General features: G+C 40.7%; 1 protein-coding gene across 1 annotated transcript; it reads left to right on the top strand.

Moving 5' to 3' along the window:
• The first annotated feature begins 3,418 nt into the window (after positions 1 to 3,418).
• LOC106089689 (transcription factor Adf-1) lies at positions 3,419 to 15,757 on the top strand. Its single transcript, XM_013255642.2, has 4 exons — positions 3,419 to 4,088; positions 9,894 to 10,014; positions 10,085 to 10,269; positions 15,248 to 15,757. Exons 1-4 carry the CDS (start codon positions 3,923 to 3,925, stop codon positions 15,565 to 15,567), a joined length of 792 nt encoding a protein of 263 aa, XP_013111096.1. The 5' UTR covers positions 3,419 to 3,922; the 3' UTR covers positions 15,568 to 15,757.
• The last annotated feature ends 1,949 nt before the right edge of the window (positions 15,758 to 17,706 follow it).

Genomic DNA, 17,706 nt, shown 5'->3' with positions numbered 1-17,706 from the left:
TACCACTAGCAAAGGACTTCAATAGGAATATTGTGAATAGGAATATATAGTGAATTTATAATATTAAATAACAATTTAATTCGTACATCTAAAAATATGTTCAATGCATGCATTGTTTAGCAATCACTTGGCGTAATACAAAAGAAAATCGAATTATCCTATCCGATTAAACTGAAATTTTGTACACCGGCTTCTCCCATGAGCTCCAAAATACGTGTCAAATATGGTCTAAATCGGCCTAAAGCCTGATTCCGTATAAACCAATTTCCCTTTTTACTTTATGAGCCCCTAAAGGGCGCAATTTTTATTCTTTTACTATGGTCTACAACATTCGATTTGATTATGGTCCGAATCGGACCATAACTTGATATAGCTCCAAAAGCATAGCAATTATTTTCTTTTATCCTTTGTTTGCCTAAAAAGAGAAACCGGAAAAGAAATCGACAAATGCGATTCATGGTGAAGGGTACATAAGATTCGGCCTGACCGAACATAGCACGCTTTTACCTGTTTTTTTTTTAGCCAATACCATATTTAATCGGTTAAATATAGGTCAATATTTTTTCTGTGTGATGAAAACATCCGAACAAATGTTCTGCGGTTGTTATCCCTCCTTATGCTGGCGACATTATTGAGCAATCATTTGAACAAATGGCATAGTCTCCAAAGTGGTATCCTATAAAAAGGATGTACCTTGTCATTGAGCTGAATCTTGAAACGCACAGCACTCATTGATATGTGAGAAGTTTGCCCCCTGTTCCTTAATGGAATGTAGTGCAAATTTGCAATGTGTCAATATTCGAAGTGGACGCTTTTATATCTTTTTTACCAAAGCTGAGGAAGCTGTCTAGATCGACTAAGCAGGAGCTACTCTCCAGAAGGAGGAGTAATGGCGAGTTAAAGGGATCGGTTCTGGAAGCAGTAGAGCTACCACTCTCTCGGGAGGCTAAATACTGGGCGTTATTCTTGACCAAAACATGAACTGGAGAAAGAATGTTGAGGCCAGAGGCGAGGAGAGCTCCGGGTCTGGCACATGACGCTTATCGAATTTAGAACATTTGTCTGTGCGACGAAAAGCCACTGGTGGGGAACGACTAAGTGGTATAGGTGACGCGACGGCCCGGCGGATCTTTCTTCAATGGCGACCTAGAAGTACTTCTACTGGAGAGGGAGCTCGTCCAAAAACTCTACAGCAAAGGCCCCCAGGTTAGGTAGAAGGGCAGGCGTCTAGCAACCTTAATGTAAAACCGTTTTACCTTTGGTCCTTTGTATTCGCAGTAGGAGAAAGAGAAAAAGGAAAGGTACAGTAGAATGAAAGCGAAGGAAAAATTTATGTTCATGAAAAAACATCATTAATACAAAAAAAAGTAACCTCGAAAAAGAAAATCTATGTTATGTCTCTGTTTCCTATTCTATTTCCAAAATCCTTAATTGTTTTCCATGTCACACCCCTAAGTTGGTTCATGTTTGGTATTGTATCCCCACCTACGTGCCGGTATCTGTTAGACGCGAAAGCCGGGCAATGACATAGGAAGTGCCAACTAACGTCTCACCATCTTTCGCGCATGCCCTACACTACGTATCACCTACAATCCCACGGCAGCCGGCTGTACGTACCGGATTGGCCCGATGGAGTCTTTCATCGGCAAGGGCTGCCACCTTAGTGTACAATACGCTGCTAAAACAATAACAACAACATGCTATCACTTACCGCACCGATTTTACATAAGTGAGCTACCAATAGCGTTATGATACCACTAGGTATACCGACCTCCTTCTTATTTCCTTTCAGTAATAGCCCCGTTTTCGCAAGATCTTCATCCCCCATAGGATTGTCGCCGTCCTACCGACCGTTACGCTGTTCCACACTAAACTTGGTTAACCCGAAGCCTTTCGGGTCGACGCAGTCCGAGTTAAGGTCGTGGGCAACGAATGCGCATGCAACACTGTGGAACAGCCGTCCCTTAACTCAATCCACGTAATGTTCTCTTATTTTCAATTCAATAACTCAATTTAATTTAAAAAAAAAAAAAAAAAAAAAAAAAAAAAACAAGTAAAAGCGTTCTAAGTTCGACCGGGCCGAATCTTGGGAACCCACCACCATGGATTCTGCAAAAAATGTTTACAAAATAAATTTAGTTGAAGGGCTTAATTTTATTCTGCATACCAAACTTCTGTCAAACCAACAAATATTAAAGCTTCTAGGAACAGAACAAGGATGATCGAGAGGCTGATTTGGAACGCATTTGGCAGAGTTGTTGCAAGTCATAATAAAATACTACATGCTCAATTTCAGCCAAATCGGATAAAAATTCCGGCTTGTAAGGGCTCAAGGGAGCTATATCAGATTATAAATCGATTCGGACCGATCTGGCACAGTTATTGAAAGTCATTACAGAACACTACATGCCAAATTTTAGCCAAATTGGAAAAAATTGCGGCTTGTAAGGGCTCAATAAGTCAAATCGGGAGGTTGGTTTATATGGAGGCTATATCAGGTTATTGACCGATTTAGACCGTACTAGGCAAAGTTGTTGGAAGTCGTATCCGTTAAATCTGGAGATCGGTTTATATGGGAGCTTAATCAGGTTATAGACCGATTGGGACCAAAATTTGCATTGTTGTTGAAAGTAATATCAGAATACCACAAAAAAAAAATTCAAAACTTTATCCAAATCGGACAAAAATTGCGGTTTCCAGGAGCTCAAGAATTCAAATTAAGAGATCGGTTTTTATGGGAGCCATATTTAAATCTGAACCGATATGGCCAATTTGCAATCCCCAACGACTTACATCAACCTTAAGTACCTGTGTAAAATTTTAAGTGGGTAGCTTTACGCATTCGATCGCTATCGTGATTCCGAAAGACGGACAGACATGGCTAGATCGACTCAGGGCGTCGTGACTGCTTGTTCGTCTCTGGGGTCTTAGACGAATATTTCGAGGTCTTACAGATTAGTATACCCCCATCCTATGGTGGTGGGTATTAAAACTAATATCTTATAAAAAACTCAATTTACTTCATTGTTGTGAATTTAGTAAAATAAAATACATTTTCAAATTAATGTTTAACGCTTGTAAAATCAAACTAGCAAAACATATCTATGAACAGTTCAGATGTTTTTCGAAGCCTACTGGCAAAAGAATTTCATTTCAGAATTTTAATTTGTTATAGTACGGACAGTCTATACACAAAGCGTCAAAAATATATTAAAAGCAAATCTGAGTGGGAGGCGTGCCCCAGCATTGACACCCCGGCGACGTCTACATTGGCCGAGACATGCTTGAGTGTGTGTGTGCGTGTGCTAAGTGTTTTTTTGTTTTCATTTGGGTTTTGTTGCTTTAACGAAACGACGTCAACATCGTCGTTCGTGTATGCTGTACAAAATGTCATTTTCGGTCGATTCAGTTGCGTACACGTCGTCGTTAACGTCAGTTGTCAGCTTTGAGCTAGCGCGCGAGTGAAAAAATTTCCTTTCCTTGGTTCTTCGGTTAATTAAAATTAAGGAGAAGGGGAAAAAATAAATAATTCCTGTTTGAATTGTGTGTGTGTGCGCGAATGAGAGCCCCCCGCACTCCAAACCCCAAGCTTACTGCTTTAGGTGTGCTTTTGTTTATTCCAATTGGAATTAGTGCTGTCGCTATTAAAAGTGAGACTTTTGTCTGAAGCTGGCTACAAAGCACAGCCAAGCATAACATCATCGGCCAGTCAAGGCAGTGACGTCGCCGTTAATTGTATCGTACAATCTACCCATCATAGAAAGAGAATTTTTTCAATTTTAGCCAAAGAAAAAAAGGCGCTAAAGTTTACAGAGAAGTTAACCATCACCATAATTAAATCAATCAATTTTCGGTTGTAGAATTGGCAGCAAACCTAATTGAATTCCACTTAAAAAATAATAAAAAAAATACTACTCAAAATATGGAAACAAAAATGGATGCAAACATGGAACAACAGTTCGATTTGAGTCTCATTGAGGCGGTAAAAGTGAATCCGGTCATTTATGATCGCTCACACTATAATTATAAGCACTTTGTGCGAAAGGCCCAAGTTTGGAAACAGATTTCGGAGCAATTAGGAATGCCTGGTAAGTGTTAGATGATGAAGAGGAGAAGGACTAAAAATAGTATCTAGGCCTGTGACGAATAAAATGAGTGGGTGGTATAGCGAGGGTGGGAAGGCATGGCTGCCTGCAGATGTGTGCGTGTGCAGAGGGTTTAAAGTACATACATACATGGGCATGTTAGAAACAGATAACGGCATTAAAGAATATTTAAATATTATTTTTCCTCAACGCCATCCATTAGATCTGTAGTGTATGCGTGCCTATCAGTCAGTCAGTCCAACAAATGAACGAAACATCGAAAAATTTCCTCCCCCCACAAAGAATGAACATGTTTGTTAGTGTTGTTGGTCTCTTGTGTATGTGTGTCGTCCGGTCTTTTCCGCCCTCCCTCTGTTTCCAACGTGCTGTCGTTCAATCCCGTTACCAGTGTTGCCATGAGTTTGTTAATTTCCCTTCCAACATCAGTTTTAACCAAGGAAATGCAAAAGAAATTCCTGGATATACTTATAAGGGAAACTGCAATTTTAAAGACAAAGGGACAGTTTAATGTAGAAATGGCAAATGTGCAGACTACAGAGAAAATGACCAAAAAATGGTATCTTTGCATATGCTCCCGAAATGACCCCAGGAAAACGAATATAATTTTTCCCCAACGAACTGAAATGACATCGAAAAGGCCATATGGTACTAAAATTAAGGAAAATTTTGTGTAGAACACCAATATGGTGGAAAAATATTTATAAGAGGGTAATCCAATGCTCCTTGGAAAATTTGAGTATGATTTATGATTCTTTCATTTCTTAAAATTGGGTCCAAATTAGAGGGTACAATTTTTTTAACGTACGTCACATTCGTCTTCCTTGGCGTTTTTAGCAAGGTATATAATAAATTGGTTTTTTCGCCGTAAACTGTACTTTAGCCTTTTTTGGGTCTGGGGCCTAGGGGGGGGCAATTTTTTTCACATCATGATGAAATGATTAATTATAAGAAATTTTGCGTAGAACACTTAAGTTCAAAATCCAAGCACTCTTTTTTAACGACAGATATCTGGAATGTTTTCAAAAATCGTCATCCTTATTGAGTATGGCTCAAATAGGTCAAAACTTTGCGCAGCTGTTCTGCTTTATAAGGCAATCTTCCTAATTACCTTCTTAAGTCTGCAGGTGCAGTTTATTGTTCAAGTCGGTCAAAAATTTTAAATAGCTACCATTTAAATCGATCTGCACATTTGCATTCTGTAATGGCTTCCAAGATACATGACAATTATGCTTCGAATGTGGGTATATAACCGATTTTATATTTTTGGACACCTGTAGGATTTTATTATTGTCCCCCGTTTCGGGATAATTATGAGCACCACACAGGCTGAAACTTTGAACTTCGATCTGTGTGTTGCTCATAGCTGTCACGAAAAGCTTTGCTGCGAGCTACTTGACGCGTCCACTGGTTGCGTATTGTGGAATGCTCCATACGTAGTAGCAGCAGTCGCAAGCAATCAGCGGTATCGAGCAGAATGTCCCATTGAAGCCGGGCGACACGGTTCTTGCTTAAATACTGAATGTCTATGATGATATGATATGAGCGGGTTATTATGACTTGAACATCCTCGTTGAGTATAGACCCGGCAGTCCAAAAACTGTACTCAACTGCCGTTATAAACCGATTCTCTGTAGAATCGGTCTGTAGTGTATGCGTGCCTATCAGTCAGTCAGTCCAACAAATGAACGAAACATCGAAAAATTTCCTCCCCCCACAAAGAATGAACATGTTTGTTAGTGTTGTTGGTCTCTTGTGTATGTGTGTCGTCCGGTCTTTTCCGCCCTCCCTCTGTTTCCAACGTGCTGTCGTTCAATCCCGTTACCAGTGTTGCCATGAGTTTGTTAATTTCCCTTCCAACATCAGTTTTAACCAAGGAAATGCAAAAGAAATTCCTGGATATACTTATAAGGGAAACTGCAATTTTAAAGACAAAGGGACAGTTTAATGTAGAAATGGCAAATGTGCAGACTACAGAGAAAATGACCAAAAAATGGTATCTTTGCATATGCTCCCGAAATGACCCCAGGAAAACGAATATAATTTTTCCCCAACGAACTGAAATGACATCGAAAAGGCCATATGGTACTAAAATTAAGGAAAATTTTGTGTAGAACACCAATATGGTGGAAAAATATTTATAAGAGGGTAATCCAATGCTCCTTGGAAAATTTGAGTATGATTTATGATTCTTTCATTTCTTAAAATTGGGTCCAAATTAGAGGGTACAATTTTTTTAACGTACGTCACATTCGTCTTCCTTGGCGTTTTTAGCAAGGTATATAATAAATTGGTTTTTTCGCCGTAAACTGTACTTTAGCCTTTTTTGGGTCTGGGGCCTAGGGGGGGGCAATTTTTTTCACATCATGATGAAATGATTAATTATAAGAAATTTTGCGTAGAACACTTAAGTTCAAAATCCAAGCACTCTTTTTTAACGACAGATATCTGGAATGTTTTCAAAAATCGTCATCCTTATTGAGTATGGCTCAAATAGGTCAAAACTTTGCGCAGCTGTTCTGCTTTATAAGGCAATCTTCCTAATTACCTTCTTAAGTCTGCAGGTGCAGTTTATTGTTCAAGTCGGTCAAAAATTTTAAATAGCTACCATTTAAATCGATCTGCACATTTGCATTCTGTAATGGCTTCCAAGATACATGACAATTATGCTTCGAATGTGGGTATATAACCGATTTTATATTTTTGGACACCTGTAGGATTTTATTATTGTCCCCCGTTTCGGGATAATTATGAGCACCACACAGGCTGAAACTTTGAACTTCGATCTGTGTGTTGCTCATAGCTGTCACGAAAAGCTTTGCTGCGAGCTACTTGACGCGTCCACTGGTTGCGTATTGTGGAATGCTCCATACGTAGTAGCAGCAGTCGCAAGCAATCAGCGGTATCGAGCAGAATGTCCCATTGAAGCCGGGCGACACGGTTCTTGCTTAAATACTGAATGTCTATGATGATATGATATGAGCGGGTTATTATGACTTGAACATCCTCGTTGAGTATAGACCCGGCAGTCCAAAAACTGTACTCAACTGCCGTTATAAACCGATTCTCTGTTTTGCCTTCCTTAGCGCAACTCCTGCAATTTTGCTGAAGACTTCTGATTTGACTCAATAAAGGTCCGAAAGGCCACCGTAGCGCAGAGGTTTGTATGTCCGAAAGTGAAGCGAAAACATGGCATCGAATCCTGGCGAGAACATCAGATAAAACAGCAGTGGTTATCGCCTTCTAATGTCAGCGAAATTCGTGATGTACAATGCTATGTAAAAACGTATCCTCAAAGAGTTATCGCTCTGCGTCACACCTCTTGGACTCCGCTAAAAAAATGAGGACACTTATCACTGATCTTAAACTTGATACAGACAGCACTCATTGGCACGTAAGAAGTTGGTCTATGTGGCTTAAAGTTATTTTCAAATTTTAAACCTAAATTAAAGGGCGGTATGCACCTCAAACGAAATTTTGCCGTAAGAAATACATTGTTATATCCTAAACGAAATTTTTCTTTATTATACCGTTACCGAAAATATCGATTTTTTCTTGCAACTGCGAATGAAAGTGAAATAACTGATTTTCAAAAAAAATAGCCGAACATGATTACAAAATCGTACGATAAATCGATGTTCGTCGCCATCTTGTAATGTGCACAAATATTTTCCAGTGGAGCTATACATTTCTTGGCTGTAACCGAAAATTTATTTTCAGATGTGTACTTTGCACTCTTTATTCTGTTCACCTTTTCGAGCGGAACGCTGCTAAACTCCATATAAAAAACGTTGGCCAAAAAAAGGTGTAAAAGTATTACTTTGCTTTTAATAAGGAAAATGGCGAAAAAATCGAGTGGCAACCCTTGAAACCATTGCCGGCATCATTTTTTTGTTTGTTTTATTGGTTTCCATAGTCGTTTTTCTTTAAATATTTGCGAAAAAATAAATTAAATAGAGAAAACAATACGTGCAGATAAAGAAACGTGTTTTGGTATGGAAACAAAAACATCTGATTGCGGTCAAATTTAGCTCGCAACACATTTAAAATTTCAGCGGCTATTCCCAAAGCAGAATAGGTAGGTTTATATGTAACTTTATATAGCTTCCATACAAATAATCATTCAGACTTCTTGAGGGGAAATTTTTATTCCCTAGATAAGTCGATTTGTGACTTGCAACATCAGTTTAGTGTGACCCATAACAGTCTATAGCCTGATACATCTCCCATCTAAAATGAGCGGTTGCGGGGATTTATTAATATTCAATTTCAGCTTTACAATATCTGCTTTGGGTATGCGTCCGTACTAGTCTCTGAAATTATGCTGAGTGAATCGTTTGTTAGGCGTTAATGGATATGGGCTCAAGAGATGAATTTCTGTCGACTTTCAAACAGCCAAGCCAATTATGACTTTATAAACAAATTAAATCCGGTTAAACAAAACTTTAAAACAAATTATGATCGGTTGGCCCAAACTTAAGATTTAGCTTATCCAAATTTAGACCTACATTAAATTATCAATTCCAGACACTTATTTGCGAAATATTGGTCAGGTAAAATGGGGTTCTAATACCACTCACTGTTCCGAAATTCAACAAAATTGGGTAATAAATAGGCCTTTTAGAAGACTCAAAGGACTCAGGGAACTCAAATAGGGAATTGGGCCTATATGTCATCAATATACATTGACATACAATTCTATGACAATCCCATGGCAGCCGGTTGTACGTACCACCTCAATGTATTGTATAACACACTGCTACAATAACAACAACAATACCATGATTTCTCTTTTTTTATTTTCCTTTTGTACATTTTTGCTGTTTCCTTCTTTTTGGTTCTGATTATCGTTACTTTTAATTTAATATAAAATTAAATAGATCGTAGTTGATAATTAGTATATTTGATAAATAGTTACACACTACATACAAATTGTCGTATAATTTAGCTTAAGTTGCAATATTTATATTTCATATAATTGCTTTGAGAAGTTTCCAGAGTAGTACTTATTGTAAATTAATTGAATGGGCTTTAATAGGTCTTAGAAATTAAAATATTCAGAAATAAATGTGATCATTGTCCATATAATATGCCTACCGAATAATATGCCAATCCCATGTCAAAAAAGATTTAAATGGCAACTCTGGTCGCCGTCACCAACCACCTCTTTCTCTTGTAGTAGTATATGAATGTACTACACTCTGTCGTGTGTCTTTGCTGCTTTTGTTCATACTTTTGAATCACGACGTTGTTTGTGGCGTCGTTGTATATGACGAACGTTTCGATTATTCTTCGGCTACCTCTCGGCCTGCTTTGTAGTTGTTTATTTACTATTTGTGTTTTTTTCTGTTTTCGTTGGTCTTTTGGTCTCATTGTGTGGTGTTTTGCTTTTACGTATTTTGTAGTTTTTGCATTTGCCTTTGCTGCTTGTGTGTGGTGTGGCAGTGTCGCGTTGGTGGTAGTCAACTTCACGGCTTGCTTCGTTCATCTCTTTTGCGCTGCAGACTTCAGACGACGTCAGTCGTGTACGTCGTATTCGTTTACACTTGCTGGCTAGCAACTTTTGGTTGCCTGCCTGCCTGCCTGCAATGGTTTTTTGTTTTTATTTTTGGGTTTTGCAACTAGCTCTTGTACGAGGCAGGTTAAAACAGAAATGGTTTATCCATGGGCTAATAAAAGGATGAAAAAAAAAATGAAATGTTAGTTATCGCTTATTATTATACCCACACTTTATATTAGGCACATTATTATTTTGTCACATTTTTTTTAATACTTTTTGCTTCTTTATAGAACAAAAATGTACCAAACGATGGAAAAGTTTACGCGACAAATTTGCCAGAGAAATGAAATTGAGTACAGAATCACGATGGCGCTACTTCAAACAAATGAGTTTTCTAGTAGAGTCCATAAGGTAAGGTCAAATTAATTTTTTCTTTAATAAACCATAAATTCTAATATGTACCATTCCTTATATGTTGCAGACAATATCGCGAATCATTATTGGGCAAATGTGGCCCTTTGCCCACTACACAACCTGCCAACAATCAGGTAGCCCAAGTTGATCCCAATCAACAACAGACCCAACAACAGCAACATGTAGTTGATGCCATATTTCCCCTCAATGGTGCTCCAACATCATCTAACCAGGCCTTGCACAATCATCATGGTAGGTGGAGACTATTTTTTCAAGTGTGGTTTGTGTAGAAAATCGCAAAATTTTGGAAAAATCGACTTAAATTGTCATGACGATTAGGAACACAGGAAGTTTATAGTTAACTACATCCAGTTTTCAATTAAAAAAATGCAAAGTACCATGCAATGGTACAGTTTTCGAAGAAAATTAAAAATGGACTCGCTAACCTTGAAAATGCCGCAAATGCTTCAAGGACCATGATATGCAATTCCCGCTGCGATCAGTCGTATAGACCGGAACGAGCTTGCTAGCCTATAAGAGCTTGACAAGGATCGCCACCTCCACATGCAAATGTGGCTACAACAATAATAACCAAAGTAAAACACAGTAGTCTGGCTCTGGAGCCGCCTCAACTCCTACAGAGCAAGGGTTGATGCCGACGTGTAACATGTATGCCCCGATTGTGACCAGGGACCACACGTCACCTGTTTAACTGCCCAGCCAGGCACATTAGACTCAGACCCAGATTCCTCTGGATGTATCCCATCTGAATCGCGGAGATCCTAAATCTGGACACTGTAACAGAAACAAGCAGACGAAAGATAGAACACAACAAACTGCTACAAAAACAATAACCAAAGCCCGTGACGGGATAGGCTTTGGTTGTTATGTTGTGGCAATTTATTGTGTTCTATATTTCGAGCACCACACAGGCGGGAACATTGAGGTCCGATCTGTGTGGTGTTCATTGTTGTCACGAGAAGCTTAGCTGCGAGCACCGGGTGCGTCCAAAGTTTGCGCATAGTGGAATGTTCGATACGGAGTAGTAGTACGCAGGCAGTCGCGGACAATCAGTGGTATCGAGCGGAGAGTTTCAGTGAGAGGCCGGGCGGCACGTGCTTTTGCACAAATACTGAGTGCCTATGATGCTCGATACGACAAGGCGAGTTATTGGCGCCTTAAATAACCAATGGCCATGAAAATGTGGGTACAACAACAACAGCAACCAAAGACTATGATGGAACCCACCCGAGTTGAAAAAACGACCCTCGCATTGCATAAAGTTCCAAGGCAAGACGTCAGAATGAAAAGAAAAGATTCTACACCTGACAACGCGCTTGAATATACAGCTAAAACAGGGTAGACTGAAACATCAATGGAAAGACAAAGTGAAGAAAGCCATTGCACTATGGTCGGACTTATATAGAAAGAGCGCCCAAAAATACATAAAACCCGCATCTATTACCTGATTTCGATGAAAATTAAAACATTGAGTTGTACAACGTTTACCAAGGGCTGCCGTCTCAGTCTATGTGTTCGACCTTTTTTCGGTCTTTGTCGGTCCGGACCCTGGTTCTGTTCGGTTAGGCAAAACCCGCGTGTATCACCGGTCGGTTAGGTGTAACCTTTGCATGAAGCGGGAGCATTTCCGAACTTACTCTGGCATTACGTCATTAGAGAGTATAGCCACACTGAAGCGTCATCATCGTCGCCTCCGCGTCCTCCTTGTTGGAGTATTTGACGCTTCCCACTTCTCACTAACGTTAATATACGCTACATCAGCACCCCAGCCCTAATGTTGCCATTTGTAACTTTTCCCGGACCATTGCCGGGAAGTGCATCTTTCTTGGTCTCCGAGGCAAGATCGACGAGATTGCAGATTTTTTGAGTCGGAAGAACATATTGATTGCAGCCAACCAGAAGACAAAGCTGACCTAATCCCATGGCAGCCGGTTGTACGTACCGGATTGACCCGCTGGAGTCCTTCATCGGCAAGGGCTGCCGCCTCAGTGTACGTGTTCGTCCTTTTTTCGTCATGAGACACATCCCGGAGTGCCTTTTCCGGACTCCGGGATGTGCCGAGATTGAAAAGAACCCCGGACCCTGATTCTATTCGGTTTGCCGGAACCTCCTCCATCATCGGTCGGTGTCGGTTAGGTGTAACAGGTGCTCTGGCCTTACGTCAGTACGGTTATATAATTACACTTTGCAAGGTGCTGTGCGAACTTAGACTGTAGTGGGTCACACGCGTCGCCGTTGACGCCTTCTGCTTCCTCGTCGTCGGACTATGTGGCACCCGAGCTCTCCCGTGCGGCAATCTACGCAATAGCAGCATCCCATTGCCGGGCCAGTGCCGGGAAGTATCTTTTTGCAAATGAATTGCAATGGTCTGAGATGCAAGATCGTCGAGATCTCTGGATTTAATGAGTGAGAAGCACATTTTGGCTACGGCGATCCAGAAGACAAATCTGATCAACACATGTAGGCTGCACAATTGTAACGGATACAATGTGCTACGTAAGAATAAGGAGTGGAGGTGGGGGCCTTCGTGATACACCATTCCGTGCAGTATAGACCCATCTTGCCTGCGCCAAAATGGAGTGCACGGGGTAGCAGCCCGGTACTGTCAAGATAGAGCTATATAACGTGTACATTCCGCCGGTTGGTAGTTGTGACTTAGTTAATCGCCAAAAGCCCGACATAAGTGGGCTACTGTCTGTCTTGTGCGACAGGTTGTCCCCTCAGTTCTTAGGAGGACTACCAATAGGAGACAAATGTACTACCCGTGCAAATATACTACATGATGCTGTCCAAGTAATACCTTCTGGGCTGTTATGGCAGCCGCCTCAACTCCTACAGAGTTTGATGTCAACTTGCAGGATGTGTGTTCCGGTTCTGACCTGGAACCACACCACACAGGTCACCTGTTTAACTGCCAAGACAGAACCACTAGACTCAGATCCAGATCTATCTGGACTTACTCCACCTTAGTCGCAGAGTTCTTGGATATGGATATTCAACAGAACTAAGCAAACACAACACACTGCTACAACATCAAAATCCTTCATGAGCAAGGGTTACCGACTCAGTATGCAACAAACTGCTAAAACAACAACAACCCCGGCACTGGATATCTGTGAGCACGACACAGGCTGGAACAATGAGGTCCAATCAGTGCGGTGTTCATAGCGGTCACGAGAAGCTTAGCTGCGGACTCGTCCACAGGTTGCGGATGGTGAAGTCGCGGACAATTGGCGGTATCGAGCGGAGTCTCAGTGAGAGGCCGGGCGGCATAAATACTGCGCGCCTATGATGTTCGATGTGACAAGGCGTAATATTGGGGCCTTTAAATAACCAATAGCCAACATGTTCCCGCGGCTGTTGGTTTTTGGACCGGAAGGAGCTTGCTCACCTACAGGAGCTTGACGAGGATCGCCAAATCCACATGCAAATGTGGCTCCAACAACAACAAAAACTAATGAAAGTCGATTGGGATTGTAAATGGTCTATGTCACACAGCTGCCACATAAACCGATCCGCCGATTTTACTTCTTGAGCTTCTTAGGGCGCAATTATGTTCCGATTTGGTTGAAATGTTGCACCTGATGTTTTACTATGACTTCCAACAACCAAACGCACCAAATATGGTTCAAATCAGTTCATGTTGTTGTAGCCACACTGCATGTGCGGGTAGCGATCCTCGTTATACTCCTGTAGGTGAGCAAACTCGTTCCGGTACCAAGGACTCATCGCCATTGGTTGTTTAAAGGCGCTAATAACTCGCCTTATCATATCGAGCATCATAGGCACTCAGTGTTTGCGCAAGAGCCGGTGCCGCCCGACGTCTCTCAGAGATTTTCCGCCGCTGATTGTTCGCGACTGCCATTGGAGCATTCCACTATCCGCTACTTGTGGACTCGCCCGGTGGCTCACAGCTAAGCTTCTCGTGACAGCAATGAACACCACACAGATCGGACCTATGTTCCAGCCTGTGTGATGCTCACAGCTATCCAGTGTCGGGACAAATCGGTTGGGATTGTAAATGGTCTATGTCACACAGCTGCCACATAAACCGATCCGCCGATTTTACTTCTTGAGCTTCTTAGGGCGCAATTATGTTCCGATTTGGTTGAAATGTTGCACCTGATGTTTTACTATGACTTCCAACAACCAAACGCACCAAATATGGTTCAAATCAGTTCATGTTGTTGTAGCCACACTGCATGTGCGGGTAGCGATCCTCGTTATACTCCTGTAGGTGAGCAAACTCGTTCCGGTACCAAGGACTCATCGCCATTGGTTGTTTAAAGGCGCTAATAACTCGCCTTGTCATATCGAGCATCATAGGCACTCAGTGTTTGCGCAAGAGCCGGTGCCGCCCGACGTCTCTCAGAGATTTTCCGCCGCTGATTGTTCGCGACTGCCATTGGAGCATTCCACTATCCGCTACTTGTGGACTCGCCCGGTGGCTCACAGCTAAGCTTCTCGTGACAGCAATGAACACCACACAGATCGGACCTATGTTCCAGCCTGTGTGATGCTCACAGCTATCCAGTGTCGGGACAAATCGGTTCATCACCTGATATAGCTTTCATAGAATATTTCTTGAGCCTATAGAGGTGCAGTTATATCCGAAATATAGCACGTAATGTTTCGTAATGACTTCCATGTTGTTGTTGTAGCAGTGTTTTGTACACTGAGTCAGTAGCCCTTGCCGATGAAGGATCTTAACGGGTCAATCCGGTACGTACAACCGGCTGCCAAGGGATTGATCTCCTGATATAGCTGCCAGAAACGACCTTTGGATTATGCTTCTTGAGCCTCTAGAGGGAGCAATTATTATACAATTTGGCTGAAATTAACAACGAACTATGAGTTCTCGTATGGAATCCATCATCTTTCCAGAGTATGGCCTAAATCGTTCTAAAACCAGATAAAGCTCCCACATAAACTAAACTCCTGATCTTACTTCTCGAGCCCCAGGGGCGCTATTATTGTCCTATTAATAAATTCAAAATACTCTTAGATGCCGAAACAAGAAAATCGTGTTATTTGGCCACAGTTTCGATTGTGTTTCCCCCATTAAATGCTTTGGGCCCAAACCGATTACCTTTTATTCATTTTCGTTAGGTGAACTGAAATCATGTTTTGCGTTTTTCTATCACAAACAGCTGCATATGCTAACCAAGCTTAAGCTTAGCTCTATTAATCTTTTTCTTTAATCTTTTAGTCGAAATTACAGTTACTGGCGATAATCAATTAACAGCGACCACCACACCGGCCTCTGGAAAAGATACCAAACAAACCTTTTACTATGAAGTACCCATGAAGCGAGAACGCACCGAAGATGAAATATTTCATGAAAGTATGCTGAATAGCCTTAAATTTAAACAAAACTCTCAGGGTGTTAGTGCCGAGGATCAATCGTTTGGCGTCGTAGTAACAGACATGCTAAATACGCTGGGCGTGAGACAAAAAGCTGAGGCCAAAGTTCATATTATTAAGTATCTTACCGACATGCAGTTGCTGGCTCAACATAATAAATACTAAAATTAGGCAAAAATTAGGGAAAAACATACAGTGGTACATAAAAGTCTACGTACCCTTTCGTACACAGAAAAAAATCGGTTTCAATCACGAAATTAATTGATCCAAGTAATTTTTTTATTGAAGCTGCTTCATTCACGAAAATGATAATATCAATAACGGTTTTTGAAAAAGTAATTGAAATGATTTTCAATTAAAAAAGTTGCATGTTTAATTAAAAAAATGATTGAGATTTTTGATTTCGTGAATTTTTTAATTGATCCAATTAAAAAATTATTGAAATTTTTTGAAAACTCCAATTAATATCTATATTTGGTACACATATGTTTACCTCCTGGAACATGAACTTGTGGTGCGTTGTAAGGTCCGCGAGCACCGGCTTAAGTAAAAAATGCCCCGCGGGGGTTTCTTCAAAAAATTTGGGTTGTTGTTGCAAAATTTTTCGGCCTAGAGACAAAGCCTATTGAAATTGGAAAAAACCGGTTCAGATTTGGTTATAGCTCCCATATATATGTTCGTCCGATTTTTAGTAATAATGCAATAAAATGGTAATTTGTTAACCGATTCTCTCGAACACTCCCGACCTTAGTGATGAATTTCATGGATACAGGATCAGATTTAGATATAGCTCTCATATTGTAAATATCGCCCGATTTTTACTCCTAGAGCCACTGAAGCGCTTTTATTGACCAATCATCTCAAAACTTCGTACAACGCTTTCCTTGGCGACTTCAACAATGGCTATAGAGTTTTCTCGAAATCGGTCCAGATTTAGATATAGCTTCCATATATATGTTCGTCCAATTTACAGTAATATTACAATAAAATGGTCTTTTGTTAACCGATTCCCTCGGAATTTGGCAGGCAGGGAGGATTTTCCTTTGACTCTCGACATTACTGGTGTATTTCATAGAAGTCGGTTCAGATTTAGACATAGCTCTCATATATATATCGCCCTATTTTAACTTCTGGAGTCATAGTCACAAAATTTTGCAAAACGCATTCCTCGACAACTACAACAATATCTGAGAATGTTGCTCCAAATCCGTTCAGATTAAGATATAGCTCCCATATATATGTTCGCCTGAATATTGCAATAGTGTTCATTTGTTAAACGATTCTCTCGAAATTTGGCACGAAGGACATTATCGTTGTTACTGGTGAATTTCATAGAAATCGTTTCAGATTTAGATATAGCTCTCATATATATACATATCGCCCGATTTTCACTTCTGGAGTCAAAGCAAGCGCATTTATTGACCCTTTTTAACAAAATTTTGCAAAACGCTTTCCTCGACAACTACAACAGTATCTGAGAATTTTGCTCACAATCGGTTCAGATTTAGATATAGCTCCCATATATGTTTGCCCGATTTTGAGAAATATTGCAATAAAGTGTTCATTTTTTAAACGATTTTCTCGAAATTTGGCAGGAAGGATTTTCTTATGACTCTGAACATTACTGGTGACTTTCATAGAAATCGGTTTAGATTAAGATATAGCTGTCATATATATATCGCTCGATTTTCACTCCAAGAGCCACTTCGATTTTCTCGAAATTTGGCACGAAGGATTTTCGTATGATTCTCGACATTACTGGTGAATTTAATGGATATCGGTTCAGATTTAGATCGCCAGATTTTCTTTCCAAAAGCCACTGCAGGCGCATTTTTTGACCAATCTTGCCAAAATTTTGCGCAACGCTTTCCTCGACGACTACCACATTATCTGAGAATTTTGCTCCAAATCGGTTCAGAATTAGTCAATCGTAGTTATTACTACGGAGGCTACCGTAGCGCAGAGGTGAGCATATCCGTCTATGACGCTGAACGCATGGGTTCGAATCCTGGCACAACCATCAGAAAATTTTTCACCAGCGGTTATCCCCTCCTAATGCTGGCGATATTTGTGAGCTACTTTGCCATGTAAAAACTTCTCCCCAAAGTGGGGTCACTCTACGGCATGCCGTTCGGACTCGGCTATGACGCTGAACGCCTGGGTTCGAATCCTGTCACAACCATCAGAAAATTTTTCACCAGTGGTTATCCCCTCCTAATGCTGGCGATATTTGTGAGGTACTTTGTCATGTAAAAACTTCTCCCCAAAGTGGGGTCACTCTGCGGCACGCCGTTCGGACTTGGC

Source organism: Stomoxys calcitrans, chromosome 5 (genome assembly GCF_963082655.1).
Source record: "Stomoxys calcitrans chromosome 5, idStoCalc2.1, whole genome shotgun sequence".
Taxonomy (NCBI): domain Eukaryota; kingdom Metazoa; phylum Arthropoda; class Insecta; order Diptera; family Muscidae; genus Stomoxys; species Stomoxys calcitrans.
The sequence above is the reverse complement of the archived record's forward strand: the minus strand, read 5'-3'. Positions and strand labels throughout refer to the sequence as shown.

Excerpts from the sequence above, each read along its gene's own strand:
- LOC106089689 (XM_013255642.2), top strand. The coding sequence starts at position 3,923 with ATGGAAACAAAAATGGATGCAAACATGGAACAACAGTTCGATTTGAGT. Across the intron at positions 4,089-9,893 it reads GGAGCAATTAGGAATGCCTG|AACAAAAATGTACCAAACGA; the intron begins GTAAGTGTTAGA and ends GCTTCTTTATAG. Across the intron at positions 10,015-10,084 it reads TTTCTAGTAGAGTCCATAAG|ACAATATCGCGAATCATTAT; the intron begins GTAAGGTCAAAT and ends TATATGTTGCAG.